The sequence below is a fragment of the Leptosomus discolor genome, chromosome 1 (assembly GCF_034619465.1).
Source record: "Leptosomus discolor isolate bLepDis1 chromosome 1, bLepDis1.hap2, whole genome shotgun sequence".
Lineage (NCBI taxonomy): Eukaryota > Metazoa > Chordata > Aves > Leptosomiformes > Leptosomidae > Leptosomus > Leptosomus discolor.
The window spans coordinates 167988627-168006391 of record NC_141391.1 but is presented as its reverse complement, the minus strand read 5'-3'; the positions used below and the strand labels follow the sequence as shown (position 1 = coordinate 168006391).

Sequence of the window (17765 nt, the reverse complement as noted above, 5' to 3'; positions counted from 1 at the left end):
TCACAAACAGGCTCTGACAGGAACCTCAAACCATGTGCTTGCCCGACCAGCTCAGCTGAATCCAGTAGCCATTTGGGAGGATGCCCCAGGGCTATAATTGGTGGCATGTTTGCAGTTAGAGGATGTGGTTATACTTAGTAGCACAGCTGGATTAAGCAGTTCCTGGTGGCCAGCTACATGGTCCTGCCACTGCACAGTCTGCAGTGCTGTTACCGCCGCAGCCGTGCAGCTGCCAGGGAAGGTGCACCCCACTGAAACGCAGGAAGATTTTTGTTTGCTTGTTTGTAGTGTGGCTCACTTCTGCCATGATGCTCATCGCTGATGCCTGCGGTGGCCAGGAGCGGGACGTAGGTAACAGCGCAGTAAGTAGGAACTTCTGCTGGCTTTGCTGCTGAAGAAACTGTATTGTTTAGCCATAACGTGAATCTAAAGGGAAATGGTTGACCCTTCAAGGTATAAGCCTGGCTGTTTTTTCTCACACTTGATTTTAGTTGACACCTGATTTTGTACAGAATGGAACAGGGCGAGATTGAGATATGCCGGCTACAGAGAGCCTCAAGCTGAAAGGGCAGGGACTTGCTTGGCATGTGAGGGAGGGACAGGCTGGAGATGCTGCAAATCAGATGCAGAAGGAAGGAGCTGAACTGGGAGCTCGTGCATTCCCAGGTGTTCGGGCCAGGTTGGGTGTCTTCCTGCTAGCTTGCCAACAGGCGTGAGTCTTCTCCTCTGGGCACATTTAACATAGCAGGTCTCAGACACTCAAGGGTAGCCCCACACTAGCACTTTGGCTGCCCCTTGCAGCATAGCAGCGTAGCCAGATTTCCAGCCCATGCTGCATTCCCCTCCGTGGGATCCCGTGGGAATCAGGCCCGTAATGCCAAGGTGGGTGGTTGTTAACCAGCCTTACGTGTCATCGCTGCACCACAATGTGAAGCCTAAGACCTGACTCTTCCCTTGCAAAATAAAACCTGTGCCAGAGGTGTAACATGGAGCATGCTACAACACGAGCCCTTCAGCAGCCAGGCAGATACTCCTGCCATGGGAGTGTAGATCTTCATGCTATTGCTTCAGCGCTGGTTCACATCCACCATTCGTACACCTCCTCTTCCTCCCCTGTTCCACCTGTCCTCCTTATTTCCAAATTAAGCTTTTGCTTTACATTTTCATCATCACACGTGGCAGGAAAATAGATTGCTACAGCCGTATGTGAAGCCTCAGTTTATTTATTGAAGGTGTGAGCCCATAGATCTTGGAAAGCTGCATTAAGTGTAGTCCATCACCAGAATACAATGTATTTGTTCTGCAGTAATGATCTCCACAGCACATTCCTATACATACAGCTTTTTCAATTTTTGGAGTACCTGCTCTAAAAATGCTCTTGTTATACAAGAGCCCGTACCTCACATATGATATGCAAAAGAGAGGAGAATTAAGTGTAAAGATTTGCTTGTGGCAGAACAAAGGGGACCACAGCAGTTACCCAAAGGAGAAAAAAAAAAAAAAAGGCAAACCTAGACTTTGTTAGGCTGGTTGGTATCATTGGCACAGATGAAGAGAAAACAAGCAATGAGCTGACAAAACAAATACAGGAGGCATTGTATAAAAAATCCACTGGTTTCAGCAGCAGTCTGAATATTTTGTGTTCAGAAGCTCAGGAAATTCAGTCAAAACCACACTATCATGACAAAGCTGTCTTTCGCACGTGAGGAAACTAGTGAGCCATTTCTCTACTATCTGTGTGTGCTCCTGAGCTAGACACTCAGGTCCTTTGGGTCACCTGGAGAAACCATATTTGACTTTGAGCAGAAAGGCCACCCTCAGGCAAGGTCCTGGAAAGGATCTGCTCTCTACCAGGGGACCACAACTCTTAAAGTTCATCCTGATGCCTGTGGTCATGACCAAAGCCTGCATGCATTTCCAGTGATCCCAGGGAGAAAGCTGTTGGTGAAATGGGTCTGGATTCAGGGAAGTGTTCCCTCCTGTACTTTTCAATGTAAGGTTTAGCCACTTCCCACACCTGCAAAACAAGAAAAGTGAAACAGCAGAGTCAGAGGCAAAACAAAAGGTCCAGTAAGACATCAATGCACAAGCTCAGGAAACCCTGTAGATAAGTTATTGGGATGGAGGTGAGAATTACAGCCCTACTCAGACAACGCTGTATGGGATCAGCAGAACCAGAGGGGCAGCCAGAGTGAGGTGCAGGGAAAAGCGTCTGGATGGGGGATGGGAAAAGATACAGCTCCAGGGGGACAAGGCAAAAGGATTCAAGGCAAAAATACTGCATCTTGTCTTGTTAACTACAAGGTTAATGATCTGTGTGTGATAGTTGGGAGAGGATCGCTGTCACTTGCTATGAAACCACTTGGTCATGAAGAGGACAGAGAAGCAAAATGGCAGCTGGCATGGACAAAGAAAAAGGGAAGGGAGAGCAGCTGGGATTTAAGGAAAAAAAGGAAAATGTTCTACAGACTCCTTTGTCTCTCCTCCTGTAAGGGCTGCAAGGCAAAAAAAAAAAAGGGATTTTCTTCTCCCATTTGCTTACTTCCCTCAATTATTCTGTTACTTACATTTTACAAACAAATAAAATAGCTGGATCGTATAGCTGTATAAACACTTGGCCCAGATTAACACATTTCACCACTGCTTTTCGCTCATCCATGTCCCCGTAGTGCTTCCAGACCATGTCAAAGGGCCTCAAGGCTGGGGAACACTCACTGTCCCAGGAATGAAGATCACCATCTGGACATCTATGGAGTTATAGGATGCTGCCCTCAAACAATTCAAAGTTGGACCTGTGTCTGGACCATGCCAGATTTAATAATGTAAGCTATTTATTACACAGGGCAAGTTTAGGAACTGATTTCAGAATCTATCCCTCTAAAACTAAGGAAAACCAAATCTCAGAAAATCTCGTGGGTTCACCCTAGGCAGAGGTGTCCTTTTAGTGAGCTCATCCAGTGAACTCATGGAGGGGTATTTCCAAAGCAGAGCTGCAGCGTGCTCCTCGGGACAGTCCTACTGCACATGCCGAAAGTCAGCACTCACCTTCTGCTCCACGAGCAGCCTGTGAGCTGCTTCGATGTCTGGGGCCATGAAGCGATCCTTTATCCAAGGCCTGTAACGAGACCCATTGCGAACATTGGCCAAACATTAACCGCCCCCGCTGGCAGCTGATCTCCAGATGGCTAACCTCTGGGGGACACATTTATCTGATCTTACCTCACAACGGAGCGCACAAGGTCATAGACCTTCTCCAATGGGGTTGTCGTTCTCAGAGGGCGTAGGAATTCAATGCCCTGGCAGGCCGCGAGCAGCTCAATAGCCAGAACTAGCAAATCCAAACAGCAAAAAAGATTTTTGGTGGGTACAGCTCGGGGAAAGGTTTCCCTTGTAAAGCTATCCCTATATGATATGATTTCAAGCTATGTGAAAAGACCAGTGGATCCACAGACCTCAGAGAGGCAGCCCAGCAGCAGGATCGTTTTATGGGTGGTGCTGGGGGGCAGTATCCAGCATTTTAGCGCACAGATTGTGGGTGCTCTGCCATACAGACCTTTCAGTGTGCCAGGAACTCCTGGTCACCAGAATCTTAAATCCACAGGAATCTCTTCCAGGGTATCTTGAATACTCAAATTAATAGCCATCATAAATCAGAAAAGCTCTTTAAGGCTGAGAAGAAAGGGGCCTGAGCTATAAAAGAAAGTTCTGCCTATGAAGCTTGCAAGAGCCCACGTGAAAGCACCAGTAAAATTACAGAGCTTTGGAAGAGAGTCTTCTGTCTGGAGAAATTTGTACCGTATCTGCCCACCTCACACCTGATCATTATTGGCATTAGTTCCTCATTTTCACAAGCAAATTCGCCCAAGGAACTGAGTGAACCAACGTGTTTCTCAGCATGTTGTTGAAACGCACAGTTTCTCAATCTCATTTCTCTGCACAGGAAAAATGTATTTCTAACTCAGTCTTCAGAGCACGCAGTTTATACTCAAATGTATAAACTTAAGAGGGCAAGTGAGTTCAGTATTTGTGTGCCATGTATTACTCTGCTTTTCCACTAGCAGCTGACATCTGTATCTAAGCACACCATCTGCCAAATAAACAAATAAATAAAAAGCAAGAGAGCAATCTGTCCTTGTAAGCAAGAGAGGAAAGTTTTGCTGAGAGTCTTGCAGTAAGCAGTTTTGTTTCACAAATAACCAGTTAATGCTAGATTTACCTAATTTCTGTTAGAGTGACCCAAACACTTGTAAAAGTCTGCATATTTTTTAGACAGTTCTTTCAGATGCATTAACTCCTTTTCTGTTAAAATGTATCTAAAAAGAACAGCACTAGTATACATAAAGTTTGTCTGGAAATCAGTGTTTTAATTTTACCTTGTTCCACGTGTTCAATAACTCTCAAAGCTTTTCTTGCAGCCCATCCTCCCATGGACACGTGATCCTCTGTAGCAGCACTGGTTGAGAGAGAATCCACAGAAGACGGGTGGCACAAGGACTTGTTCTCAGAAACTGCAAAAATCCAGTGCAAGGAATGTAGGACAGAATGGGCACGAGACAGCAGAAGCAATGGCCAGCCTGGGGTAAAGAGCCTGTTCACCACCTCAGGTCCAACTATTGCTCGTCTTTGAGGACACATAGATGTTTACCTGGACTGAGTACTTTGTAATAAACATTTGAAAACTACCATTGCCTCTGCAAACAGTAACTGACATCAGCCTTTAGATGCTTTATTAAGCAAATATAGAAAGTCTGCTCACTCCTCCCCCATCTCTGGGGTTGGGTTGCTCTGGCTCAAAGGCCTGATGGAAACCGAAGAAAAAGACTGGACAGCATAACTGAAATACAAGCCTGGTCTTGCCTGTTACTTCAAGGCAACTCTTTGTAAAGAGCATTGGGTCCCTCTGTTTTCGGTCACAGATATGGCCCCTACCCTGGTTTCAAGAAGAAAGCTAAAGATCAGCATCTGGTCTTTTTTCATCAGAGCACTTGCGGAAGTTGCTCCAAGAAGATGCTGCGGGAGTTCAGCACAAATCCTCTCCCACCCTCCTTCCCTTGCCACCAGGCTGCCCATATCCCTCCTCCGGGAATGCACACCCCTGAGGGTGGGAGTGCTCCGGCTTTGAAAGCTGGGTGCAAGACTTCGAGTAAGTCTTTCAAACTGCACCCAAAAGCGAAGGGAATTTGGCTGCAGGAAGGGCTGCAGGCACCCCCTCCAAAGACAATCTGAGGTTGAGAACTGCTCTTCAGAAGAGAAGAAATGTAGCCTGCATTCACAGTGCTCCGGCTGCACGCAGACCTTTTCTTTCTGAAGCCCAGCAGGATGCTGCATAATGCCCTTGCCAAATTAGGGGCTTCAGAAAAGCAATAAGAGCAACAGAGAGGTGGTGACACCAATTGCAAATGGGCTGGAGTGACACAGTGCAGGGCCAGAGCCCAGATGGCACATTCTGGCAGGCAACAGCAGGTCCCAGAGAGGCTCCATGTGGCTACCGCAAACAGTTCAGTCTGGCAGGCACAGTGCTACCAGAGTGGAAGGGAGAGATGCATACAGCAGCATTGTGAAATATCTGCAAATTTTTTGCAGCTTTATCTATTAACCCTGTGATTGAACAACATTAGTTGGTACACAAACAGCTATTTTAGTAATATTAGTATATTAGTAATATCCTGTTTTAAAAAAAAAAGAAAAAGAAAGAGAGCTCAAACTTCACTTTTTAATAAATTCCCGGCCATTTTGACCAGGGAAAGATGGTTTTAACCCATGGACTTCTGGTGTCAGTGCATCAATGAGTTAGGAGGCAGGGCTGTCATTTTCATTCCCTACAGCAGAGACCACAAATACCCCAGAATATCTCACTCCAGACTGCAGAAGTGAGTTGTGAAACCTGAAGCCAAGCAACAGCTAAGGCCTGGAGCCACCCTAAATTCTGCCCAGCCAAAAAGAAAAGTTTCCAGCCTTCGAACAAGGGGAGGAGCACTTCAGCTCCTTTTCCAGCCCCGCTTCCCAAAACAGCGTCTAGGCAGGGTTCCTTATCATAACGATTTAGTTCATTGACCTTTTTGTCTGCAGGATGTTTATCTGCACATTTATCTGACATCCTCTGTTCCTTTGGCTGTTTGCATCTCTTATAATTTACCCTCTGCTCATACCATGTTTCTCTCATGTTGGCTCGTGCTTTCCTGAACCTATGAACTGTAATATCCCAGCGGCCAGCAGGCTTCTTGTTGCCTTAGTCATAAGTATTAGAGGAAAAATGCACTAATGCTTATTTTTAGTTTGTTCTTCTGATAACCAGCCTTGGGAACTCCAGTCTCCTGAGGACTGTGGAGTCTGATATTGACGTACAGCCCTGGCCGTCAAATGGAGACAGTGAGTACTAAGGGTATCAGGCCCAGCTGTGAGACAAGTGGTGTCCCCACGCTAGTGAGAAGTGAGGTATCCCCTGCTTACAGACCGTAACTATTCAAACAGAAGTTCCAAGTTCAGCAGAGTGGCTCAGACAGATGCACGTTTGTTGCCTGTAGTGTTTGCTGTTAATTACAGCCCTATCTGAGCTGATTTGCAGGCTCCTGGGTACAGAGCTGTCACTGATTTCAAGCAGAGCTCTTCTGTCGGTGACCATGAATCAGAGCACTCCCTGCCAATCCCATAAAGATGCAAGCAGGCAAGCATTCCCACCAAAGTCCACCTAAGGGTTTGCAGGCTCAGAGCCCTAAACGTGCCCATGGGTCAGTGCAGAATAAAGAACCCCGAGCTGAAATAATTGCAACTGCACTCCACGCTCAAACTTTGCACCCAGACAGCAACAAAGCACGTGAAGAAGAGATGGCAAACAGGAGTGAGATGCCTCTGTATCTATTATCAAATTACAACTGCCTCAATATAAATTGGTCTTTCTGGCTTGCTCCTGTGATGATATCGCTCAAGCACTCACCCAGGGCAGCTGCTGTGCAGTGTGCAATCATGAAGCCAGAGTTCAGACCTCCTTCAGTGACTAAAAATGCAGGCAGTTCGCTGAGTGAGGGGTTGCAGAGCCGCTCAATTCTTCTTTCACTAATTGCAGCGAGTTCATGCACACCAATTGCCAAATAGTCCAGAGCCTATAGAAAAAGATCTCATTAAACTAGATGATAGAAAAATCAAACAAACAAACAAAAGAACAAAACAGGAAAAAAACCACATTTTTTTCTTTCTCCAAATGCTTAATTACCTTTGCAGGATATTCACCATGAAAATTTCCTCCAGAAATGGTCTCTGCTCTTTCAGCAAACACCATCTTTAAGAAGAAGTTAAGGCACAAATATGAGTGAAATAGTGTTTATGTGGCAGATATCTGTCAGTAATTGGAATATCTTAAATGAGGAATGTTTGTGCTAATAGGCTTTTATTTGCAAGCACATTATATTACGTCCGCACGTTCACTTTTCAGAAAATGAAGACCCAGTCTCAGTTCTCCAAACTTGTAGATACAGTTTTGACATGTATTTTTCCAAACAGACTTTATAAAATGAGGTCTTTGATGAGGGTGGGGAGGGGTGCAAAGAAACACGTGTGTTTGGATCCTAGCATAGTTTCTCAGTTCCTTGGTATATTCTCTCCATGGTAGATAAAATTTTGGAGAGGTTAAAAGCAGTCATGCTTATCAGCTATTGTTATGGTGTTATGTATAGCATCATTGTACTGCTGAAGGGAACCCAGCCTTGCTCAGTGCCAGTGCAAGAACTGTGCACAGTTTACCAGGCTGAGCCACGATGAAGCTTACCATCCCCGTGTCTTCTGTCTGCCTTCCCTGACTGAGTGCAAATCTTGCTCTATAGTGCAGGTTTCACTCACGCTGCACCAACAGATGTTTCATGTGACAAGTCACTACCTGTCTATGTCCGTTTGGTTGCCAAGTCCATCTATCTACATACTCAATATAAGCGTATAGAATCTTATCTAGGAAACATTTAACATGCACTAAATCATAGGCATATGTGGTTTCCTTGCCCTAACACACACTTGCATGCATCAATGCAGACATGGGGAAAGGAAGAGAGGCTGCTGTTTCAACTGGTGGTAGTTATTGACTAAAGCCAGTTACAACTTTTTTTGCCTCCTATGCAAATAGTTATATAGAAGAAATGGACAAAAATGGCCAAGCAAAATTTTACATAGAAATAAAGTAATTGAAAAGATACAGGGTTGTCCGTGGCACTATTGATTTCAGTTGTCATGATGTCCTTCACAAAAGCAATTGTATCATTTACAACTCCGTGGACCTAGAACAAAAGACATTAGCACTTGAGCTTAGTGTCTACGCTCAGTTCATCTTCAGGATGCTGACTGAGCTGCAGGCACTATCTTTCCCATCATCCTAGTCTCTGCATTGACACATGAAGATGGTCTTGGATTTCCTTTTAAAATCAGGAGCATCACTGTGGGACACTGCCTATCCTAGACACCCAAAAGACTGTATTTACCATTATTATAGCAGTACTGCTAAAAGGGTAATCTGAATATGCCATTCTTTACTTGTTTGGGTTGGTTTACCCTAAATGGAAGATAAGATACTTACTCAGTGGCAGAAATGTTATTAGGGGAGAAGTAGCCTGTACAAAGCCCCCACAGAAAATGAAACCTCTCACTAATTATTTAACTTCCATTAATTCCACTGATTTAAGAGCTTCACTCACATTAAAACTCATGGGATTGAGCTCTTCAAGTATGTTTGACACACTACACTCTGGCTGCTTCTGGAAATACCTTTCCCCATTTCAAGGTCTTAGCACCAATGCAGAAGAAGTGCCCTACAAAGCCTGCAACCACAGAAACGAGCACCTTCCCCCTGCTTCTGACACTTGGCCTCTTCCAGATCTGAACACAGCTTTGTTAGATGCTGCCTGATGGTGCATGCATGGGATCAATGAACTACATGTCTCCATTAATACTAACTTTGAAGTGAGGGAGAAGCAAAATAAAACTGCTTCCTCTAATGGAGTCAGACAGCACATAATTGACAGCATTTCTAAGGTGGGAACGTCACGACCATTTATCTATTGCTATGAAAGGAAATAAAAGTCAGTTTTACCTGAGGGCAGCAGCGCATTGTGTACGCGTCCTGAACTCGGTCACAGAATCTGTGGCTCTCTAGAAGGAGCAAAGGAGGAAAAACCCAAACATTTCTCGCACAAAAGCATATGGGTTACTGTTGAAGGACCTGGCCTGTCCTGGCAACCTGAGAGGGTGAAGGTTAAGATTGTTCACCTGCTATTTCTGATGGATGATGGTCAGAATCTAGAAGTGACCTGAATCGAAATGCCACTTCAGCCTGCCCTCGATGTGGGCGCACTGCGTGGATATCTAGTAAAACAGGTTAGACTGTTAGGTTTTGCCTCTCTTGTCAACGGCTGTTAAGCATATAGACAGGAAGGGCCCAGTACCCACCAGTGTCAAAGGCCCTTGTTGTACCCTTCAAGACTTCAAGTGTAAGGGCAGCGATTATGTCAGCTTGTCTAGCTATAGCACCAGCTCTTTCAACCGCTTCACATCCCAGCGAAGTGATCATTTGTGTCCCATTGATGAGAGCCAGGCCCTTCAAAGAGAACAGATGTTAAGTTGCAGCTATTCCACACGCTGTGATAATTCCCCGTCTCTGTGATAATTCTCCTTCTCATATGAATGAGTTAAAGACCTTTCCTCAGGTTCCTGGATCGTCCTGAAAGCATAAAATGCACAGCTTGACTGGGAATCTTTGCTACACAAGTTGTCAATGTTCATGACCCTACTAAGTCACTATAGACACCCTTGGAGTCTAGTAGTTCCAAGCAAGAGGTTTATTTAAGTTATTTCAAGCTTAAGCAAGAAAAGTACAGGAAATATTTGTTCTTTTCCAGTCCTTTGGAAATTGAATGCTATTTTTATTAATGTCTTCTTAAGTTATTAGTTAAATCAAAGAAGTTATGAGCACAAGGAGTGCAAAACCCAGTCATAATGAGGAAGTGGAGAACTAAAGCAGCATTAGAAGTTATAACTGCTTTAAAAGAATGGTTGAGTTCAGTTAAAACTAGCTTCGGGTTTGTTTTAAACAAACATGAGGCCCATGGGAGCCTTCCATTTGCCTTTAGGAGACACTGGATTTGGTTCCTTGCTCCTGGTGCTGTTTTACAGCTACTGAGGCCCCTTATTGGTGAGCACCACAGCCCTCAAATCCGTTGTGTTCCCATGTAAACTTTAATACTTTGAGATTCATCTCACCTAGTTTTAACAATCTAGAAGTCAGATACCTGGTTCAAGTCAGTCATCTGAGCTCCTGTTATGGTCAAAGGGCAGATAGGTACCTTGAGAGGGCTTCTTAGACACCTCTTTCAGGATGATATAAAGTGTTTTCTGAAGATGCCCGTCTCTCTCCACTGACCACAGAGCCAATCTAAACATCAACGTTGGGTCTGACATTCCAAGTCAAGTACGGTGACACTAGGAAAGGTGAATCCTACTCTTGATAATACTTCATTAATATCCTTCTGCAGCTTGATTTAAAATGACTGTTAATTCATTTCATGCTTAAATTGTAAGTATAAAGCAACTGGTGATTGACTATGCTAGTTTTCCATCAGCTGGCATCATTACACTTTATTACCTCTTTTGGTTTCAAGGTAATTGGTCTCAGACCATGGGCTTCCAGCACCTGTGAAGGAGTTTAATGACAAGGTAATTAATAAAAGATGTTTTTCAGTAATTCAGTCACCAGAACTTTTGAATCTTAAATGTTTCCATGAATAAAAATACTAAAAGATTCCTTAAGTGATGGGAGAAAAACAGCTTTATATTAAAAACATTTAAAATACTTTTTTTCCTGCTGGGCTAAAGGACAGCATTTTTGGGCTTCTGAATTAGCACCTCATTTCCCAGTGCCAGTAAAGGAAGGTAGTAGGAGTGCTCAAGTGAGATATTGTCACAGCCCATTAGTATCTAGCATGTATTAGCTGATGGGATAGAGTAACAGGACAGAAGGCTGGAAACGGCTTGGGAAGGTGGTTCTGCTAACACCCTGCCTCATAGCAGGTCTGGTTTGGCATAAACTATTCCTTTATAAATGATTCCCTAACCCTTTCTACAGAAAATATCCAATGACAGGAGTCGTCCAACTCAGTTTTTTCTATACCTGTCTATTCTATAGCGTAATCGCTCTTGTGGGAAATGGAGGAATGGTATAACCTTGATACTGATTAGAGTCCTGTCAACCTTTCCAGCTGAACAGGTAATACATCTCAGAGGTGTACAACTGTACTTCTGGTCTTGAAGGTCCAGGACACACTGGCCTGCTTCCTCCCTACTCCTCTCCCTATGTAGGTCTCAATACTTCTCCAGCCTACAGTGATGGTACAGCTATCAATCCATGAATAAATCTTGTGTTCAAATATTCATGGATAGGAGCGATTGGTGTAGCAGAACAAACTACCATGAGAGACTTTGGAGGGGCCAGACTTGGAGATATTCAACACTAGATCAATCTGCTGATGTATTAGTGAAAGAACAATTAATTAAAAATTAATTCCATTGTAAAGCTTTCATCTTGTAAAGGAGGATGCTATAAAGGTTCCTTGTAAGCCTACTTAATTCGTCAAAAAATGAAATGTCCAAACTTGTGTATTCACTTAAAGCCATTATAAAATCAGTAGAAATTTTACTGCTAAGTTCCTGCTTCCAATAAATCTCCAGTTACTCTTAGCATTTGGAGTTTTGAATTTGAGAGGTGATTTTGGGTTTGCTGGAACAGTGATGTTCATGGAGCTGAAGACACAGTAGTAATAGTTCTTTCACAGCTGGTATCATATCCTGTCCCTCTCTCCAGGTCCTAAATGATGTCACTGTGGTATCTTGTACTGCAATACTATGGCATGATGTTTCTTTAGGACTTAATAACACGCTGCATGTTCATATCTGCTCCAGTGACATGTAGATCAGTTATTCCATTCTCATGGACACACCTTCCTCAAGGAAGAGGATGAGTTGCTAAAGGCAACCTAGTCCCAAATCAAACAGGTACAAAAAATCCAAAGACTTTTACTTGTTATTAATCTGAGCAAAAGCTCTCTTTCTCTCAAGGGTACACACAATTTGGCAAACGAGCCAGCAAGCAGGAAAAAAAAGCAATCAGCTGCACAAATCTTACATATTTAGCATTAGCCCAACCACTCTTTGGGGACCACATCTTTCCCTCTCCAATTAATCCCAGAGCAAGATGAGAGAGTGGGGCCAAGTCTCCGCTGGCTCCAACCGTCCCTTTCTCTGGGATATAAGGAAGGCAGGACGCTAGAAAGAAAACAGAAATTACTCCTGTTAGACCTTCCTCTCGATACAGTCCTTGGAAAACAGAGAAGCCAGCACATGGGTGTGGTCACAATAACATCCTGCAGTCATGGTCAATGACCCCAACAGGACCACTCTCACTGCAGACTGGGATTTGCCCCTGCTTGCAGGCCAGCTGCAATTTATAAATAAATTGATCGCCTTCTGTATTAGGTTATGAATTTGTTTTTGTGATTGCAGAGTGACTGTATCTACAGCAAGCCAGGTAAAACTTCACTCCTCTCAGCTCTTCATCACAGGGTGACCACCCGGTGTGGACAATGCTACCTCTTCATTTCTCACTCCACTAAACATTGGGTTACTCCTAGGAACCATCTTCAAGCCCTCTTCCCCCCATCCTAGTCCTCTGAGCACTGAATGGGTGGAAATGAAGAAATGGAACCCAGGGAACAGCAGAAAAAGCAGGGAAGGGACCAGTCCTGCTTCTCATCTTTTGCAGAGCTAAACATTCAGTTGCAGCGCCTTGACCCACTGCAGGAGGAGGGTATAAGAGAGGGTAGCACAAAGCCCGTATTCTTTGGGCCTCACGCATATGAGCATGGCTCTTCTCTCACACGTGTGGTCTATAGGCTCGGAACAATCTTCCAATCTATGGTTTTGGAAAAAAGAGAAGGAAAGTTGAACCTAATGCTCTAACGTAGAGAGAAGTTGCCCTTTGCTCATCACCACCGCACTGGCACGCCTCACCAGAGAGACCATCAATGGTCATCAGCTAACGAACAGCACAGCCACCCTTTGGTTTCCCTGCTGCAGCTCCCAGCAAGGCCACCCAGCTTTAACTGCTTTGACAGCTGTGGCCACATGAGCTGCTGACTAGCCATTTTGCTACAAACACTTGTGTAGGTCTTGGGGTTCTACTCACAAAACCAGGTGCTGCTCAAGTGGGTCTGCTTGGCAAACACCAACACATGCAGTTTTCTACATGGCAATAGCTCCCCCTGCAAAATGCCAGCATCCCTAAAGGTGGTGGCACACACATTAGCACACACCCGACAGGACAAAGTTACATACTTGAACCTTTGTAGAAGAGCTCACCTAGAGTCAGTGATGCTTTTAGTCAAGCTGAGTCTTGAACTGATTACCTGACCTTTTAGAGGCTCATGTCCCAAACTTCTGCCTATTGAATCCCTTTCTCTCAGCCTTTTCTGTCAGTTCTTCTCATACCCCAAGTTCTTCAGCAGAAGCTTGTACAACCAAGCTCTGTTCCTGATCTCTCATCCCTACCAAGTTGAAAGACCACCATCCATAGCTTGACCCATTGAGCTACACCTTTTAACGAAACAGTTAAAAAAAGAAGGGAGGGGGGGGTGGTGAATGGAGGATTTTCTTTAAACTTCTTTTTACCATTAAATGCTTCAATAACTTGCTGGAGCGTTTCTAGGGATATTCCACTGTATCCTTTTGCTAGGACATTGATTCTCAGCGCCAACAGCATGCGAGATCTCTCTGGGCTCAAAGGTTTCCCCACACCTGAAACAGTAACCCTCTCAGTTACTAACCCACTACCAACAGCCGCAGAAAAAGGAAACATCAAGCAATTTCTCATTACCTGCAGAATGCGAACGAACCAAGTTCACTTGAAGCTCCCTATAGAAAAAAAAAAAGAGTAAAAATCCAAATAAGTCTCATCAGGTTTTATTCTGCACAAAAGAAGAGGGAAATACTGAAGCAGCCCTCCCACTAACCACAGAGCATAAATGTACAGAGTCGATCTGCTCCCTCTTCTTCCTTTCCTGAAAAGAAAGGGTGGAGAAAGCTGCACACACAACTTACCTCAGCTTATTGTTTGGGATGACAGTCCTGGCAAACTTCCCAAATCCTGTGGTGATTCCATAAACAACTGCAAGAAACATACACTGCTGGTTAAGGAGGGAACCCGATGGAGTTTTCTAAACAATTAATAATTAGAGATGAAAATATTTACCCGTCTGTTCCTTTACAATCCTTTCAATCACTTCTCGTGATTGTTTGACTTTAATTTCAGCTTCAGGTGTGAGCTAAAACATGAGTAATTTAAATATTAGTTTATCTGTCATTATTTAATTGTAGAAAGATAAGCATGTAATTTTTAGCTGCGTTTGTTCAGAATCTTTACCTTTATCTTGTAGAGCCCCTTTCCTAAATTGACCAAGTCCTCCGTTGTTAAGCTGTTGCCATCTAAAGAAATATACTACACCAAAGAACCACCTTTTAGTTTGGCATATGCATACATATAAAGTTGCTTAATAATCAGGATAAAAAAAAATACAGTCAAAACACAGCAATGGCAGGAAGCTTGCTCACACTCATTCATAAGACAGGAACCCAGTAACAAAAACATAACAAGCACATTACAATTTAGGTTCCTAGACCCAGCCAATCTAATAGCCCCTGCTGTCGTGGATGCTGCAGTGGCTTGGCTCTCAGCGTGTTCTGGTGAATAGCAGGATTTGTCACAGAGTTGTAGAATCACTGGTAATTCCTACCTGTTCTGGTTCTCGGTATTTGCTGTATCTGAAAGTTTGGTAAAGGAAAATAAAGGGCAGACAGGATTTCACAGGTAGAGACCATTTAATTACAGCTGTCAATGTGTTTTAAGAACGAAGGAACCCTAAAAGAATAGGGAGATCTAGAAAATTTTAAATCTGGAATTACAAAAAGTTCACAAAGCGCTCAAAAAAGGATACAAATGAACTCCTTCTGGCTGGGATGGTATGAAATCTGGAGACATTATATCTCCTTCTATAACTAGAAGAAATATACAGAATAAATACAAACGGGATTAAATTGCATTCTACATATACCTTGGTTTTCACTACGATACACAGCAGTAAGAATTCTAATTTGCAGTTATCAGACCTGAACATTCTTATATGCTTCTAGGAAAATAATAAGGAAATATGTATTTATTCGAGGTACTCTAAAGGCAAAAGCAGAACAATCCAACCCAAGCATATACTATATATGACATTATATACAGATTGTGTATATAGAATCCCGTACCTTCTAAACCTTATATAGTTCTAAGTTCTAGTTCTAAAAACTAAGTATTCTTAAAACATTTTGGCATTTGTCTGTAGTGCCTATGATTTTTATCTCAGACACAGTTTTAGATAAACTAAGCTAGAGTATGCTGACTCAGGTGCCAATGCGATAGCTCTGCAATGCGTTGCTTAAGGTTTTGCTTACCAACTTCAACAAATTCATTGTCCTCTAGAGCATCCTCCACCGTATCATCAAGATCCAACAAGCCAAGTCCCTTGCACCTTCGAATGTAAAATTTTACTTCTTCCACTGAGGCAAATCCCCCGTTGTCGGGTTTGTTTTTCATGTACCGTCTCACAGCTTCCTTTCCCAGCCACCCAATGGTGTTTGTGCAGTTCAGGCATGGCACTGCCAGCCATTCTCCTCTGACATGCACCGTGTACCTCGGCATGCTTTCTCCCCAAAATTGTCCCTTGACCGAGAAGGGCTGCAGCGTGCAGCAGCCTTACATCTACCACGCGATGGCCTGAATAGCAGTGTCTAGCTGGAGTCCAGTGTTGCAATCAGATAAAGGCAACAATCCACCTCCAAATTCCTCACCTTTGTAAATAAGCGAGATCGATGTATTTGGCTGACTTCACCCAATCAAACCAAACCCAGGGAGCACACCCTTTTCATGGCAAGGCAGCCCACCCCCCCCAGCTATTGCCACAGGAATTTTTTTTCCAAAGATGACATCAGGAATGTAGAAATGAAAATCCAGGAGCTGGAGCTTATGTACCAAGAACAGACGAATCAATCAGACTAAGCTGGAATGCAACCATTCTAAAAGCTTAAGGGCTTAACAGGAGTTAACGGAGTTGTCACCTGGCAGTAGCTCACACTAATGAAAACCTCCATGAGGGACAGGGCTGGAAGAGAGTCACCCGGTTGTTCTGGCTTGGTCATGGCTGCTAGGATTGAAAGGAGACTAGATTATGCTACTTCCATGTCTCTACCCAGAGCAGGATAAAAGCAGGCAACAGAGGAAGAAAGCCCACTTTGCTCAGACCCATGCTGAAGTCTGAGAAACCAGTTTTGTATTGTAGGTGAGGAAAAGATTATTGAATTTCCACTACCCTTTCACTTATGCTCTGGAAGATGTTGCTAGAACAGGCAGCAACAAATATTAGGCCACACCTGCATGCTACCAAGCCTTGTGCTGCTGTATCATGCTTTTGCAGGCAGATGCATAGATGAAAAGATGTGGAGAAATACCTGTCAAGATGGTGCCAAAAGTTTTCCGATAACCATGTCCACACAGAAGCTGAAAATACCTCTGTCTCTAAAGACAAAACAGTAACAACTCTCGTAGTCCATGCTACCCGCAATGGTGTTGCCAGACAAAGGGACTGCTACAAAGTGCACTTGCCTGGGGTTGAATTATTGTAGGGAATTTTAACTGGAGACACACTGGTGGGTGTCTCTAGGTGGGAGACACTGCCCCAGCAGAGCAGGACAACACTAGCGAAAGCCATGCATGCTCCTAATTTTTTTTAATCCTAGCTCTGAGAGCAAGAAACCAGGATTATCTGGCAGCACGAACTCCAGCTGCCAAATCACTATACATGAGTTTTTACAACAAAACGTTACCCCAAACTTGTAACACAAAACATTTCTAAAACAAAGAACAGGAGTTCTCATTGCAGTCTGACAGCTTGAACCAGAACCACAGCCTTCCCAAGAGAAGCCCCATTCATTCAGGTGATGCTGTAGCAGAAGCCTAATTATATTCTGGGAGTGAATAAAGGAACTGTGTAAATTTCTAACCTGAAATACAGAAAAATTGCTTTCAGTGAGTTTTCCAGAAGTTATTACTCATTCAGAGGAGCAGCAAGAAAAGAATGAACGGCTCATTAGGTCCTTAACACAAGAGAGCCTGTAAGTTCTTTATGCACACAGAAATGGCACTATTTTTGCTCCAAAAAAGCCAGTGGTTTATTGTGTGTATTAAAAGTTGAGTGTCACAACATTCATAGAAAGAATTTAAACTGATTTTTGAGCCTGAATCAGAGTGGTCAGGGTTGGAAGGGACCTCTAGAGATAGTCTAGTCCCACCCCCGCTGCTAAAGCAGGTTCACCCAGAGCAGGTCACACAGGATCGCATCCAGGCCCATCTTGAATATCTCCAGAGAAGGAGACTCCACAGCCTCCCGGGGCAGCCTGTTCCAGTGCTCTGTCACCCTCAAAGGAAAGAAGTTTTTCCTCATGTTCAGGCAGAACTTCTGTGCTCCAGTTTGTGCCCGTTGCCCCTTGATCTGTCACTGGGCACCACTGAGAAGAGCCCGACCCCATCCTCCTGACATCCGCCCTTTAGATATTTGTTGGTAGTGTTGATAAGGTCCCCTCTCAGTCTTCTCTTCTCCAGGCTAAAGAGTCCCAGGTCTCTCAGCCCCTCCTCATGAGAGAGA

The 17765-nt window shown here is 43.9% G+C and overlaps 1 protein-coding gene across 1 annotated transcript; it reads right to left on the bottom strand.

Moving 5' to 3' along the window:
- Positions 1–1867: 1867 nt before the first annotated feature.
- HAL (histidine ammonia-lyase) lies at positions 1868–15766 on the bottom strand. Its single transcript, XM_009958550.2, has 20 exons — positions 15520–15766; positions 15018–15078; positions 14817–14844; positions 14447–14521; positions 14276–14348; positions 14125–14191; positions 13901–13938; positions 13696–13821; positions 12155–12294; positions 10619–10666; positions 9427–9574; positions 9247–9342; positions 9071–9129; positions 8181–8261; positions 7211–7276; positions 6935–7100; positions 4374–4508; positions 3220–3328; positions 3046–3115; positions 1868–2017 (listed from the first exon to the last, which is right to left on the bottom strand). The coding sequence occupies exons 1-20, from the start codon at positions 15764–15766 to the stop codon at positions 1868–1870; spliced, it is 1983 nt and encodes a 660-aa protein (XP_009956852.1).
- Between the last annotated feature and the right edge of the window lie 1999 nt (positions 15767–17765).